The sequence below is a fragment of the Salvelinus alpinus genome, chromosome 12, assembly GCF_045679555.1.
Source record: "Salvelinus alpinus chromosome 12, SLU_Salpinus.1, whole genome shotgun sequence".
Lineage (NCBI taxonomy): Eukaryota > Metazoa > Chordata > Actinopteri > Salmoniformes > Salmonidae > Salvelinus > Salvelinus alpinus.
Genome location: NC_092097.1, coordinates 13,061,420 through 13,078,344, shown reverse-complemented (window position 1 = coordinate 13,078,344; position 16,925 = coordinate 13,061,420). Strand labels below are relative to the sequence as shown.

The following is a 16,925-nucleotide window of genomic DNA, read 5'->3' as shown; positions in this document are numbered from 1 at the left end:
GATAGGAACAGCCACACACACAGTCTGAAGCCAACTTTAGAAGAAAAAATATATATCCAGGAAGTAAACCAGGAAAGTACTTCCATGTATCACTACAATGCTGGACTGTGTCATAAAAACCTCCCAGTCCTAAGTATCTTAAGGAAAATATACTTCTCTTCTTCCATCTGTTAAACTCCATATTAGGAAAGCCCCATTCCCATAAAATTATGATTATTTATAAAATAAAACCCTACACCCAAACTTTCCACCCCAAACCACATGCATGTCAGCATTATGTGTGATTAATCCTAAAGTGTACAGCTGTGGGTTATGACTAGCAGCCTCTGTCCCATCATTGATTTTACTGCATGGAGCATTTCTTAAATCGCTAGTCCTCCCTGACTTTTGTAGTTCACATAATACACAGTTGAAATCATAGAAACAACTGTGGTTCAGACTCTGGCCTTTTTTTTGTAAGGATATCAATCACAGTGAAACAAGCTGGAGGACAGTGGAGCGTGAAGCTGGCCAAACCGGTCCCTGCCGAGCCCAGAGAGATCACTCAAGAGTGGGCAGTGATTAACGTGCTGCAGTCTTTACACATTTCAGAGGGCCACCAGGAGGAAATGCCGGGCCAATACAGCACAACAAAGGTCTGTTAATCAGCCTATTAGCATTTAATTGGGGGTAGTTAATTAGGGAGACAGTGGGCAGTCCACAGGGGGAGTCAGGGGCCGACAGGGAGAGCAGCTGGTAACCTGAGCTTATTGTTACTGAGCCGCTTACACAATACCAATGATTAATTGGCAGGAAAATCATCCTTAATTACACCTGTCTATTTTTGCCCCCTAAACTTTCAGGGGCCATAAATGAAAGGGAGTGGGTCCTATGAATAAAGAGAGAGCCGAGCCACCCTTTAACTAGACTGGTGTCGGAGCAAAGCAAACACATTTACAGTAGGCCAGACAGAGTGTCTCCATGAAAATCATCAACCGTCGGCTCTCCTTTGAGGAAGGACGCCGTTTAAACACAGTGGAAAATGCTATATTTTTTTGTGTGTGGCAGTGGCGGTGCAGAAAAAGAGGAGCTGGCCGGCACCGGCGAGGAGCGAGTTCACCTCACACCCTCTCAGGGTTGTATATGTGATCACTCCACAGCTTCATAAACCTCGCTCTCTTTTCCCTATGGAGAAGAGAAAACAAAGATGTGCCTTGTGACTGTTCCAGTCGGTGGCACTTACTGCTTAAACCACAAAGGCGGCCATTCTGTCCATGTGTGCGCCCGGCACAGTGCAGCGGCCACCACCAGAAGCTGATTATGGCCTCTTTAAAAGTTGCATTTGATTTAATGTCCCTGCCTTAGCTGAGCCAGAGAGCCTCGGAATGTGCCTTCCTGTGCTGCTGAAACTGGCCTGCCTGCCGGGCCTGTAGACTAGAGCTCTTTAGTAGGGAGGGCCACAGAGACTGAGTACTGAGCAGGGAGCAAGGGCAAGAGAGAGCAATAGAGAAACAGAGAAAAACACAGACAACGAGAGGCCAATTGCACGGGGGCCTAAATTCAATAAAGGCCCTGACAAAGGCCTACTTCTTGCCTCGGGATGCCAAACAACATGTGATACCCTTAGGGAAATAACTGCCATTTCTTTTCCTCATAGCCTCCGGGTCAGAAATAACACATGGGAACTTGTGACTCAGCCTGTCCAAGATGCCATGTGCTGTGACAACTTATTAGTGACAGTGGGTACGGACCGCCCACACCATACTGGCATTCTGTCCCTCTGAGGGGAATGGAAGGAGAGGGGCCCTGGTTGGGAAAGGTCTAAATCTATCACAGACTCATGTACTGGAAGTACATCCAATTCTAGTCAATTCGTTCACATTGAATACTGAATTAAAACAGTTAAGCTGTAATACAAAGTGACGAATATCCCTAGATCCTTTTAACCCAAGTTCTAGAGGTGCACTCGTGATTGAAATACAATTTTAGGTAACATACAAAAAAAAAATACTTTGAGAGATTGACATTTATTTCAAAAGGTGGTGCAAGTTTAAAAATAACATTCGCAAACTACTCTCTTTGAGCAAAACTTTAAGCAAAAAGCTTAGAATCTGTTTTTTGCAGAAACTTGGGAGGGGAATCACCACGTTTCCCTATAGGGTAGGGACAGGGCCACTTTGCAGCAAGTGGGAACACAGCAGAGCAGAGCTGATTTCGCCTCAGACTTTTCTCTCAAACTGTCCAAACATCTCCGTCCCCCTAGCCTGGCCTGCCTGGGAAGTGGGAGGAATGCTAACACCAAGACTTCAAACAGAATTAGGCCTCATCAACATGCATGCTTTGGTCGCCCCTCCACTCGACTCACATTTCTAATCAGCCATCTTCCACAGATGGCTGCCATTTAGCACCGGGAGGGTCTGGCTGGTGAGTCGTCACTAAAATAACTAGGGGGAGGTATGGGGTGTTAAGTGGTGCACTGTGGGTAACCTCACAGCTCAGCGGTCACAGGAAGATAAGGAGAGACTACTCTGGTGTGGCCCGCAGAATTCCAGACCTTGGACGAGGATGTCACCTCCTCCCTTCTCTACGGACCAGGTCACAGAATTGACATGATGAATAGTATCCAATCCTTCAACCAATCCTAATATAGGAATTTGTGGGGGTGCAAAACGGAAGTCAGTAGGTATCCAAAGCAAAATGTTACATTATCTTTTTTGCAATAGTCAGTCGTAGCAGTTAACAAACATATTTCCATTAACTTATGATACACATTTCAAAGTCAATAAAAATAAGGGGAAGGGTGAGGGTAAATCAAATACAATGAGGTTGATTGAGTCAAGAGGTAAATATAATATTATCATTGTCAAAATAGTGTTACTGCAGTACTGATGTGGTTGTAAACAGCCATTTTTCTACCACAGTCCTCCCCATGCACTTCCAAGAAGATTAGAAAAACCACAAGTCATTGCCGGTGAATTAATATTGTCATATGTTACGCTCGGTGTGTTTGTGTTGTGTAGAAACAAATTGCATGCTATTTCGGTTCTATTCAGGGTGGCTAGTCAATGCACGTCTGTGGAGCCAAACTGTGAAGTCACTCTTCTAACAACAATAAACTACCTAATGCCTGAAGAAGAAAAATCACATGAATTTCTGAAGAAAAAAATTACTTAAGCACTTTCATTAAATCAGTACCATATGACAGTGAGCTAAATAAAAACGCAGCTGATGACACCATAGAATGGACATTTACAAGAGATGTGGCCCAAAGTTGTTGTGTTATTCCTGCTAAGCGCTATCTATCAGAACCTTGGCTTGAGCCTTCACTTCAAATGCTACAGAAGAAACAGGGAGAGAGTCACCAAGCAAGTAAAAACAACAACGACACTAAACTGGACTCTGAACACTATTACTTTGACAGACTTGAGACAGGCTTTGACAGGCATGACACCATCAGCCCAGGGGGAATTCTTGACTTAAGCTTACATTGCTGCCACAATTAAAAGAAGACTCAGCGATGTGACGTAGATGCAGAAAGTAAACAGCATAGTGGGTCAACTTCCGCAACAACAGAGTGTTGAAGCGCGAGGCTCAACTTCTCAGCTGTTTTGGTGCCCTGGCTACCACGCTGTAACGGCGTGAAGCGAACCCGTGCACATGAGCAGATACTGTGTGAGAGCGAAGTGTTGCATCTCGCTCATATCAATATCTCCGGTGCTGCTCGTGGTAACGTCATATCGCTGAGTTGAACTTTAAAGTTGGACACATTTCTGCTGGCAATAACATGTCCTCCAAGACTAGAACTGGCATCTCCTCAATGTCCATTTATTTTAAAGTAGTTGTTGTTGTTCGCCCTCCATGACCTGAGTGTTTGCAGAGGATTTACAAGGTGACATTTACAACTGTAGTCTCAGGCTCAGCGTCCTCGTTCTCTTCCCGTTCTTGCACTTGGATGCCTACAAAAACAACAACTCGATCCTGAGAGATCAGGCAGTCATTTTAGGATTGTGACATTGGTTTAGTCATTCAAACAAAGATGCTACGATTCAGCATAACATGTGAGACATGAGTAAATATCCCGCGCCATTTCCTGGAGACAAAAACAGCAAAGCACACATTTTCGTTCCATTTTTATTGGCACTAACAATGTTTGCGTCAGTGTGGTGTCATACACACACAGCACATGTGTGGTTTGTCAATGTGAAGAACTTATCAATGTCTGGGAGACTGGCGCTAGATGAAATGTGCAGGCAGATAGATAATATCCTTTTTACAGTTGCCTAGCTATCCCAACAAAAACAAGGAAAACATGCTTGAATGCCATTTCTTACTTCAACACAGCTCTCTCATTTCAAAGCGAAAACATTAGCTAAACTAAGTCCCCTTTCGAGTAGGTACATTACACTCTTCGTCCTATACCCAGCCCCATGAGTTTAATTGAATCAAACCTATGTATTACAATTTCAGCTCGCGGAGACTGAGTTAAAGCAAACACTGCTCCAAGTTATAAGAAAATGTCTGTGCTGAACAAGGAGGCATTCATGAGCAGATTCATCCCAGGCCGAAGTGTTAGCAGTGGTGCAGAGGAGGGACATCTGCCATGATCACACTCCTCCACTAAGAGTCTGTTAAGGAGGAACAATCCTGGATCATCATGGACATGTTACATCCATGTATACTTATTGGAACTAACACCTTCACAAGAGGAAGACAGAACACCACGCTATGTGTGTTTGTAGTAGGGCTGGGAATGGCCAGGGACCTCACGATACGGTATTATCATGATACTTCCCGTGCCGATACGATATGTATTGCGATTCTATACGGATTGTGATTCGATACTGTGATTTCTTTGCGATTCGACGTTCCAAACGTGTTCGCTCACCATATGTCTGCTGCAGAGGGACAAGAGAGCCATGAGAACTAGTTTTGATCAGTCATGGAAATAAAAAGTGCGGAAAATAAATTGGCTCAGTGTTTGAAAAGACGGAGAACAAACAGGCACAGCCAACTAGCGCAAAAACAACATTGTGATAATGTCAAAAAAGATACATCAAAAATAATATCCCGATAATTAACTGTGACCCCAGTGCTTTTGCCTCCTCAGTTGAACTTGTTATTACGTCTTAGTTCCACATGTTATGTAAATGGTTCCATTTACGCCAGCTGATCACCGCAGCTGGGCAAGGCACTGAAGCTTTTTTGTGGCGCATGAAATGAGTGGTGATCCACACGATGGGATTTTACTTTCATATGGTGTTCATTAAAAAAAAAAAAAAAAAAAAAAAAAAAAAGCTTTGATTTTCAAAGGGAATAGAAATGGGTTTGGGGTGATGATTAAACACTGAAGTTGTTGCATCTCACACACCTGTCAAGGGGATAGGGACAATGAAATCAGAATATTAAAGCATGATGTACGACACCCATGTCCTGTTTGCTGTCAGGTCACGCAGTCCTTTATTGAGAATCTGAGCAAAAAAGGGGCATAATACAACCATTAGGCTACGCACCATGACTGTGATCCACAAAAATATAAATGATGTGGATTTGAACGAATACAGTCCTCAACTTTCACATAGCCTACATAACAATACGCCAGGAACTTAATAAAAATGTGCCACATCCACAAACAACCATTTAAACTGCATCATGGTGCGTCCAACCTCAAAGTAGAGAAAAGCAGGAGTCATTTGAGCTGCACTTAAGAAAGAAACAGAAGATATGTGGGAGAGACGAGGCAGTACTGGAAGGGTTCCGGTGGTGCAGGTTTAAAAATGCACGCTCCAGCTGTGCACGGCGCCCCACATAGCAGGATGAGGCTACTGTTGGTTTTGCCACACAGGGTTGGGAGTACAGTACACGGAACTGCCGGTGGGTTCTTGGTATTCATTTCCCCCTTCAATGAATCACTAGATCCCACTGAGACCTCCATCACCCCAGGTAGGAAACACAACTGAACTGACTCAATTACACATCTCTCTTCAACCAGGGAACAATCCGTATATGACAAGGTAATTTTTACAGCTTAGCTGTAACAAAGATGGCTGCTGAGAAACTTAACCCACCTCTGATATTAGATCCCCTATCAAATGAAAAGCACCACAGGGATTCAGCAACTATGTTTTCTATTTGGTTCTGTTTTGTTTAGTCACCCCACTCATCTTGAGAGAGCGTCACTGAATAGGGTCCCTAGTTCCATCCTCAATGTCCTCATTCTCTTAACGTTCTCCACCGTCCTCTCTGTGACTTCTCCCCCACTAAGTCAAAGACAATACAGAGACAAAAACACCAATGTGGGTCCAATGTCATCTTTAAAGCTGCAGTTTTACACTTTTTGGATGACCTGACCATATTAACATTGAAAGCAAGTCTAATAAACGGTACATCTGTTCTATGTGCGCCATTTCTTTGCTTCCCGTTCTTAAGTTACATTTTACCATCTTTTACTTTAGGTTTTGTACACCAGCTTAAACAGCTGAAAATACAATATTTTTGGCTATTGAAAATATATTTCACAGTGGTTTAGATGGTACAATGATTCTACACACATGGGACCCAATTGCTTGTTTTGTCACATAAACTGAAATTACTATTTGAATTTTAGCAACCAGGAAAATGGCAGAGCGATTTCTGCATATTGCACCTTTAAGCTAAATTTGCTTTCTTTTAACTTGATTCAAGATGAATGGCTATTAACTGAGCATAACAGGATCCTATACAGAGGTGTCCTCTCATATAACCCAGTACACCGATTCCCCCTGGTATCCCCCTCACACAGCCCTTCTCCCAGTAAGTCACACTGACACACATTCACACGGCACGTGAACTAATCTCTCCTTACAGACCAGGCGACTAGGCCACTTGGAGGCCCCAGCGGTCTTAAGTCACTAGGCGCCAAGTATATTGCTGTCGGTTTTGGTGGCTCAATCTGTCTATTGTCAAGGGAGCTTATGATGAATCTGAATGAACAGCGGGATTCCAGCCACTTGTTACTGCTGCTTGAAGTGGTTACTGTTGTGGGCTAGGGTGTTGTAGAATATCTGGTTCTCTGGTGCTAACATTACAACGTATGCATGTGAATACCAAGGCTCCAGATATGGTTAAAGGGCTGCATACTGAATTGGCCTTCACATGAAACGGTACAGGTCACATACCTCCATTATTCTGTCGTGGATCTGAAGGCCTCCCTCCTTGTCTGCTGGTCCGTTCTCAACAATCTTAGATACAAAGATCCCTTCATTCGAAGGGCCATCATGGTCGTCCTGTGGGGAGAAACTATCTCAGATTACACATTGATCAAATTGGATAAGAAATAATTGTAACCGTTGAAGATGATTACATTAAAAAAATATGAAACTAAAATACATGATAATTGACTTCAAATTCTTCAGACAAATTAAGATCTTTAAAATAATAAAACAAGTCTCTTGCTAAAACTGCCTAACCTACTTCCAAAAGACCTGAGGTTATTATGCAGACAATTCTAAATGGTTTTCCCATTACCCATTCTCACCAATCAGGGTCAGAGACACCCTGCAGTCACATGTGAACACAACTGCAGTCATCAACGCAGCCTGGATTAACCCAGCGATTAACCGCATGGATCAACAGCCCGCAGTGACTCACTAGTGGGTTGCAGGTGCACATTACACAGGGCTTAATATTGTGCTCCACACAGCCCCAGTGCCAAAATGGCCTGCCAGTTGACATGTTTCCCAGGGCTGGAGAGTGTGACTGCGACCCATCCCCTTAGAGGGGCTAAATGTTGAATGGATGTGTTGGATGGGTACACTCTGCGTCCATCGGTGAGGCTGTGACCCCTGAGTTGTAAAAGCTATGATTGGCTTAACAAAACCACTGCCAACATCCATCTCAGCTCCTCTTAAAACCACATCAATCCAACCCGCACCTCTGCCAAGTCATGCGATACTGTGCTACATTTTTATGGAATACTTAAAGAAACCTCAGAAATCAAGCTGTGAATGCTGTAATTAATTATTTCAGGTCTGCTTCCTCTTTTATCCGAGCTCATCACAGCACAGTGTTTACTGTGAAACCAACACGATGCACCCAAAAAAAGGCCCGGAGTGCCAAGGGAATGTCACAACAGGGCAGTGCGAGAGGCCTGATGCTTTGCCATGAATCCCCAGCATTTAGACCCTCTGTTTTCTACAAAGGCCAGCCCTTAATCATAGTTATCCTGGCGCCCAACCCATCATGGCCTCCCCATCGTATCAACCCCAGTCAAGAATGAAAATGCCATGTGTCAAAAGCTGCAAAGCCTCTATGTTATTTCCGTTCAAATCAATCGTTTCTTGTGGAGGATTTGGTGACCTCTTTATGAATTCATCCGGAGCCTTAAAAACACTGCGAGCAAGTTGACTGTATCCTCTGGACTCTAGTTGAGTTGAGCTTGATGTATGGTTCTGTCAAGGGAACGAGAAAGGTTACAAATCAACAAGACCATGGAATTAAGAAAATAAAAATCTGCTTCGGATGTTTGGTCCCTTTTTATAGTTTCCTCCTGTAAAATAGTCTTTCTGTAATAATCCAAGTCGCTACAGCAAAGTGTGTCACTACAGCTTTTGTAATGAAACCCAGAAAAACAGCCCTGAGTGGAACCCTTTGGCACACATTCTTCCCAGTGAAACAGATACGGTGAACACCATTTCAACGGGACCAGTTTTACACACACACACACACACACACACACACACACACACACACACACACACACACACACACACACACACACACACACACACACACACACACACACACACACACACACACACACACACACACACACACACACACACACACACACACACACACACACAGAGACAGAGGCTCCATGTATGGGAGACCCAGTTCCTGAATTTTCAAAGTATCTCAGAGTAGGAGTGCCGATCTTGGATCAGGTCCCTCCGGTCCATATTATTCTATTCATTATCATCTAGAAAAGGGCAAAACTGATCCTATACCAGCACTCCTACTCTAAGAATCTTTGTGAATATGTGCTCGGATCCCAAGTCAGCAGTGATATTTTCAACACTGACACTCTTAGCACGGAATAATTTATGCTTGTCTGTGAGACAGCAAATACAGAAGTCATAAAGGGTTATCAGCCCAGGGCAGAGGACCCATTTCACAGCTGGTCTGTGTTTACCATGTCATCACAGTCCCCTCAATTAAAGACAAAAAAAAACTGGAGGCACAGTCATAATCCTTCATTTAACACTCATATAAAGTAATTATAGTTTTTATCTGAAAAACCAAATCTGCTAAACCCAACCAATATACTAACACAATAAAAACTTAATTGATGCGGTCCATCCACATAGGCTCAAGAGAGAAACGTGCACTGTGTATTACTGTCTAAGCTATGTCTATGTCAGTAAAGGGGTAAAACACTAAATTATAATTCATTGTGGTTCAAGTATGTGCCTCCATCCCGGACTTCCCATACGACACTTGGCAGACCATCAACGAGATAAAACAGTAACCGCCGAGATTCCACTTGTAACTTACCGCACATGGTCTTCCTCCCACGATGTTGAAGCCCAGAGAACCGCCCTCCCGATGAAGGATGGCTGTGACGTTTTTGGTCTCCCCACCCTGTGGACAGACACAGGCAGGAGACAGGTAGTCATTAGCAACCCACAAATGTCACTGAATAACATAAATGATTGAACAAAATCAATGACACCCCCTCCCTGAGCGATGGAGAACTGGAGCTTATTTCCACTTCAAAACGACACAAAAATAACTGAACGACACAGTAGAAAGGACTGAAAAAAATCTAGGAAATTGACTTCGAAGTCAATGGAGTATTTTAGGTATAGAAAAGGCCTGAGGTAAAATCCCAGACTACTCAATACACAGTAAATTGATATGTAAAAAAGTATCACAATAACCAACATGGCTGGTAGCAGAGGGTAAAGATTCACCTGTTCTCACATTTTAGTACATCACTGGTGTGGATCTACACCGTGATTCTCTGTGGATCTACAACAGCTCTGAGAAAGAGCTGCTAAGTGACTGAGGGTTCATGCCATTTTCCTTCTCTCGCTCCAGAAGACATTCGCTCTTTATATTTATACAGCAGTAGACTTCTCGGTCAATGAAGGGATGACAAGTGGAACGCTTGGAAACCAATGCAGTCAGCTCTCCACCTTTTTAAGAGGACAGTTGGGGGGGGGGGGGGGGGGAGGGGACTGGGAACATCATATCAGCTGTCATCCCAGTATGGAGTATGCATAGCATACAGGGACTAAATATAAAAGCAAATATTAACGGTATGTACAGTGTCATGACTGAGTCTGGCTACCATATACGCTACAGGATAGGGTACAGAGTACTAGCTTATATGTCCGCCATGGAAGAATGTGCACTGCTGCTGGACCAAGTTGTGTAGACGCATGTGAACAGAGTTCCACATTTAAAAGACAACTATTGGCCATTTACTAAATGGATAATGGCATATGGACAATTCCACAGTAACAGAGTGACACTGAGACTCAACATTTTCTAAAAACACATTTACTTCAAGAACAGCGCAGATGCAAAGTTTGGTAACAGAATGACGTCTCAAACAGCACAGGCCGTCATTCTGTTACCAAACTTTGCATCTGCACTGTTCTTGAAGTACATGTGTTTTTGGAAATTGTTAAAAGTAGTTTGTTAGTGTTTCCCCCCCCCCCCCCCCACCTTTATTTAACCAGGTAGGCCAGTTGAGAACAAGTTCAACTACAACTGCGACCTGGCCAAGATAAAGCAAAGCAGTGAGACAAAAACAACAACACAGAGTTACACATGGGATACACAAACGTACAGTCAATAACACAATAGAGTTGTATGGTTTGATTAACTTTGCAATCAAGGGTTTTTGTTTGACATATTTTTTAAGTGAAAATTCTGATTCGGTGTCACTCAACGTGGAATTGAACACATCTAATATCTGGGAATATGAGCAATATGAATAGGAAAAAAAGAATAGGTTAGGAAGTTAGTCTTATGTATGCAGCCTTGTCCCTACCTTTTAGACGTTGTAAGGACAGCCTAGATCTGTCAGAACTGAGTAACCAAGACAATGTGAAGGAGGACTGAGGACTTCTAAAACCAGTTGGGTAAGCATGTCATGCCAGAAAGGTACTAAATCCCACAGACACACAGCAATCATCGCAGACAGTGTTGATCTTGCTTCTCAGTCATCTAACCTACAATATGTAGCCTTATTTACAACAGGACCAAGGTGAAAGACAACATTCCCATATCCAGCCCAGTCATTCTTAGCCAGTCTACTTATTCTGTTAAATTCTGTACATCAGAAGCCAAGCGTATAGCAATACTGGAAAGCTGGGCTATGCCATTTTTCACTGTACTTAAAAAAAATAAAAAAGAGAGTCTCTGAGATTCCGTGCCCCAAACCCAGCAGTCAAAGGAGGCTACCAGTCACTGTCTCCACTGATATTTGGCAGTGGCTTGTGGACCAAATATGTCACCCTGAATCAGAAATAAGTCCTACATTTCACAGGATCTGATAACACGTGACCTGAACTAGCCCAAGAAGAAACAGAGACGCTGGCTCTCTTAAGATTTGCAATGCAGCGACAGTCACCAAATTGCCCGCCTCCAACAGTTAATTCCACTTGTGTCTTTCCGTTTGATACTGCCACATGTGCACTGAAGTTCTCCGCCAAACAACCCTGTTCATAGTGCTTGACTGAATCTGAAGGAAAAATCTGAAGAGAAAAATCCTTTAAAACTGACCACATCATCCTCATTCTGATTTTTGTTTCTGGCTTCCCTCTTTTTCTTTCATGGATCATATGAGAAACGACACCTTTGGAGATGTTTCCAGGGATTAGAGCTTCAAGGAGCAGCACAACTTTCTTCGTGCATCCAATTTCACTGAGTTTGTACAGCGCAGTCATTTCAGAGGGTTGAATAAATAGTACTAAATAAGTAACCTGAATCTCCGTTGAAAGGGTTTCCTCTTACCAGGCTGAAAAGATGATGTTAGTTATAATAACTGATCATTGGTATCTTGTAAATGTGTGGTTGTGCGGTGCAGCACACATTGTCAGTTCAAAAACAAGGGGAGAAAACACAACAACACTAGGTAAGGGTCAAAAGATGTCACACTACTGACATGTCTCTGTTAACTTACATTCAGAATGCGTGTAGCCTTGTACCTCGCCTGCTCTTCCACTATGGGTTAATGTGGACTTACACGACATCATAAACACTTCAACCACTCCCTAGCTGACCAGAAGAGAGGCCTATATCCATTTCTATCCAGTGTGTTGAGTTGGCTATAGAACATGGCAAAAACTAGGCACATTTTTATTATGTTGTTATTACAACAGCACAGTCTCTTCCAACATCTTCAGACAGACAGTCCCTAACAACGCTGAAGAGGTTGGGATCCTTGAGGAGGTAATTGTGACCTGAGTCATGTGTACAGAACAATAGTAAATATTTGCCCCTCCCCCAGACTGCCAGCTGGCTGTAAGTGCAGCTGACAGGCATACACGTATGGCAAGCTGAGGAGAAGAAACACTTCTGACCATTACTTGGCCCCTACAATTACTTCGTCGTTGGAAATCACATTAAACGCAATTTAAGTAGTAGACTAATAAAAGCGTGTTTGACCACAGGAGACTCAAAGTCTGTCTGGTCAAGGGCTTGCAGACATCGGACCTCTAAAGTTTTCCATTGGTTAATAATACAAACCTCTGATAAGTAACGGAACATGCAACAAAGTAGCGCTCGAAGACCAGATGTGAAAAGAATGACAGTACGCGCGCAGAAGAGACAAAGTAACACACAATAGAACCCTCGACAATCACAAAGTAACTACCAGCATTACAAATTCCAGAGCCACAAATTATGTAATTTGAAACGAATTTACCTTGCACGGGAGAGCAAGGGTCTTAGTCAGCGAGTCGATCCTTGCACTGTATTCAGTGAATTTCTTCTGATACTTCAGTGCTGTCATTTGTAGCTCATTGTGCACAGCAGAGAGTTGAGCAAGAAGAGATTTCTCTCTTTTGCTCGATTTCAAAGATTGTTTCTTGAACTCTTTGTCCAAGCTGACCACCTTCACGTGCAATGCACTATTATGTGCTTTCAGGGCTTTCAAACAGCAATGGGTGTCTAGTTTTTGCTCTTTGTGGGTGAGCATCAATCCACATCCATTTTCGCATATCCCAACCGGTCTGCAATCACACGATTCGCGCATATGTGCATCCATGTCCTTCAGGTTGAGCACCTCGTTGCATCCTTTATTCCTGCATTTTGCCGGCGAGTAATCGCACATCTCAGCGTGCTCTGCCAGATGTTGTAGCTTTACCACTTTTTCACAGCCTCTGGCATGATTGTCACACTTTATGTCCAGCTTCATAATCAGGCTTTTCAGAGGGAGAACGTGGTTCAGCTCTTTCGTGGAGATCCTTTGACATTTGACGGGGCAGCTGCTTTGCTGGACAACCCACGGCAGCACACAGCCAGCGCAGAAGACGTGACCACACGGAGTAGTGAGCGGGTCTTCTAGAACTTTATTACACAAATTGCATTTAAAATCTGGGTCCACAGCCCCTTTAAACCGATCCAACTCAAATCCCATGTTTTTAAATAAATCCAAAATTCCGCCGGGATTCCCACAAATCGAAGCAAGAGTAGTGGGTGTTTTAGATTCTCATTGGAGGAGTACTGACTTCAAGCTCTCCTTACTGTCTAACTAATTGACCGAGACTTCCTCGGGAAAAAAATGTGGAGGAATTCTATACCGTAACTGCCATAAGAGCCGCGCACATGAGTCCAAGGCAATCATCAGACGATTGCTATGATAATTCATCAATCGAAGAGGGCATTCTTAAAGCTTTTTGAATGTGATTTACAAGTTACAAAGACAGGTAGGCTGGCTACAAGTGTAGGCAGATTGTAGATAGTAGTAGTTCTACTTACGAAGTGAAAATGTTACGCAACAGACTCCAATTAATTGTGGATCCTATAATCATTGTTTTAGATTATGAATTTATCTATATTGTATTTGCAAATGCCATAAACAGATATTGCACTTTGTAACAATGTGTGTAGGAGGAAGGGATGGTGCTCTGAGGATGACTTCTCATTTTGTAAAACCATGTTAGTGTCTGTGTGACATTGTTAGAAAGAGCTATGGCTATATGTGTTACCTGACTACAGTAGTTGTGACTGACAGTGTATGAGCTATAAAACAAAGGCTGTGTGATCACTAGCTGAGGAACGTTCAACTCAGTTCTCTTATATTGAGGCAGAGTAGAGCCCCACGGTGGAGGTGTCATAATACCTATAAAACCTAGCGGTCAAACAGGGAAATGGTTCCAATCATTTTTACACCATTAATTTTTCCCATGGGGGATTTTTAGAAACACTTGAAATAAGGGCTGTGTTTTGTGTTATCTTACCCTGGCATGACATTTTGATAACCATGTAAATATCCCTCGGACAAGGTGACTTTTACCAATATATTCGGCTCTATTTAATCTCAGATTTGAAAATGCCAATTAGCATCAAAGTAGACATCATGCAAAACTACAAATCCCTGCAAGCTCCTGCATGTCATCTCAAGCTGACACCTTTGCTAACAGGTATTGTGTAAATGTAAAACTTGCACAAGTCAGTTCACATTAGATAGTTCATCCAGAGAATCTTACCTTTGCCTTGATTCATCCGTCACATCTAGATCATCATGGCATCTGTAGTTCTTTATGATAGCTACATTAGCAGCTAAGTAGCATTCCACTTTTTGGGGGGTAAATACAGGTGAATATAATGTTAAAAGTCACCTTGTCCTAGAGAGATTTACATGGTTATCAAAATGTCATCAAGGCAAAGGGTGGCTACTTTGAAGAATCTCAAATATATTTTAATTTGTTTAACACTTATTTTGGTTACTACATGATTCCATGTGCTATTTCATAGTTCTGATGTCTTCACTATTATTCTACATTGTAGAAAATACTAGAAATAAAGAAAAACCCTCGAATAAGTAGTTGTGTCCAAATTTTGGACTGGTACTGTATGTGAAGCATGAAAAATATGTAAAACATATTCCTTCAGCCAGGCCTTTGGCCAATTATTGTAATAGAATCAGAGAGGCAGTCTACACTTGAACTCTATTAGCCAAAACCTATAAGTGTGTGTGTGTGTGTGTGTGTGTGTGTGTGTGTGTGTGTGTGTGTGTGTGTGTGTGTGTGTGTGCGTGCGTGCGTGCGTGCGTGCGTGCGTGTGTGCGTGCGCGCGCATGTGAGATTGTTTGTGCATGTCTGTGGCTGTTTCTCTGTCAATCTCGGCAGGAAGTATTACAGTCATAAAAGCTTTTGAATTGTCAATGATGGAAGGGCGACTCACAGGGAACGACAATTGTGTTCAGTAACAGGACAAGAATGGCCAGCACGCTGGCAGCTTAACTGTCTTTTGTGAGCAGAGTCCATCTTTGTTCATCAGACTCCGTAATATTGCTGATGGGAAACACATTTCTATTGGCTGCCTACTCTCTGGGAAACCCAATTACATGTGATGTTGTGCTTTATAACCCCATTCCACATGTATTCCTATCAAAGACTTAAACCAAAGGCTCATCAATGACTCTTGGAGGCAGAGTGACAGAGAGAGAAAGCACACTAGCAGTCAATTATAGACGGAGGTAACGCGTCAACTTTTCCACCATGGTCTTCCGTCAGATGGCTTCGTTCTAACTTGACACGCAAGTTGCCATCAGTGCAGACTGCTGTCATGTATAAGACAATGCTCTTCCACATGTTAAATAGGTGTCTCATGAGTAAGATGTGATGTAATTTGACACCTTTATGGTATTTATTGGCTATGTTGGAAGTAATGCAACTGTTATCTTTCAAATGTGCAAAATCATAAATGTTGTACAATATCCACAGAGGCATGTTAGACACATAGACACATAGTAGATGAGGTCATAACAACTGGGAACATTGGACTGTGATATATACTATTGTTCTATTAAACCCCTTTTGCCTACTGAGGTTCTCCAATTTCCAGTAGTGTGTTGCTGAGAATAATGAGATTTTCTACAGTACTGTTTGTTTGTGTTTCCTGCCCATTTTTCTCATAATTATGTATTATTGTTTACCACAGAATAACAGGCTCCCTCTAGCTGTTTATTCTGGGGCTGATCTGTGGAGTCTCCCTCTTAGCGTCAAACTAAATTAAATATTTGTTTTCCATGAATGTATAAAAACATGAAAACAAACATCAACAATAACCAGCCATTTTGAGAATATCGCCCAGTGATTATTCAGAGTTAGGAATGGTATCTACATTTTACAAGGACAGGCTATTCACTCTGCTATGGAATTCTCTGCAGATGACATCTAAGACTGTTTTCCATGAACTGGGATGAGGTGGGAACATCGAGCGCAGACAACTCTATGTTGGGTCCAGCACAAAGACAGACTGGGACCTAGTGGAGACAACAGTTGATCCCAACTCTCCAGCCCCAGACTGCTATCGAAGGATTCAAACAGACTGATAAACGACAAAGAAAAACATAGTGAACTTCAATTTGGGCCCCATTCCATGGCAAAGGCAAGACACACTGGATGGGTCATAGTAGGGTAAATTGTGTGAATCAGGTTTTTATCCTGGCTCATCAAAATGCACAGATGTAAAATAAATAAAAAATGTTTAAACATACAACTGAGTGCCTTTCATTTGATTACAAAGTGCATATTTCATTGTATATAGGGAGCGATATCGATAGAAGGCTGTAGGACTTCGTCAATGAACCCTCTCGCTCTGTTTTCTCGACGAAAAGCTACAGAGAGCTCTAGGTTTCAGCAGCGTGATGAGGGTGTTCTGGGAGGTTTTGGAGCAAGGCCATATAGTAATCATCACCAGGCTTCTTTAGATATGTCAGAAACATA

General features: G+C 42.6%; 1 protein-coding gene across 1 annotated transcript in view; it reads right to left on the bottom strand.

Moving 5' to 3' along the window:
* LOC139535558 (E3 ubiquitin-protein ligase PDZRN3-B-like) overlaps positions 1–13,725 on the bottom strand; it is a 124,805-nt gene extending 111,080 nt beyond the window's left edge. Inside the window, exons 1-3 of the mRNA XM_071335073.1 lie at positions 12,896–13,725; positions 9,511–9,597; positions 7,134–7,241 (exon numbers count right to left, since the gene is read on the bottom strand). Of these exons, the coding sequence (XP_071191174.1) occupies positions 7,134–7,241; positions 9,511–9,597; positions 12,896–13,609 (909 nt within the window). The 5' untranslated portion in view covers positions 13,610–13,725. The remainder of the gene's footprint in view (positions 1–7,133; positions 7,242–9,510; positions 9,598–12,895) is intronic.
* Between the last annotated feature and the right edge of the window lie 3,200 nt (positions 13,726–16,925).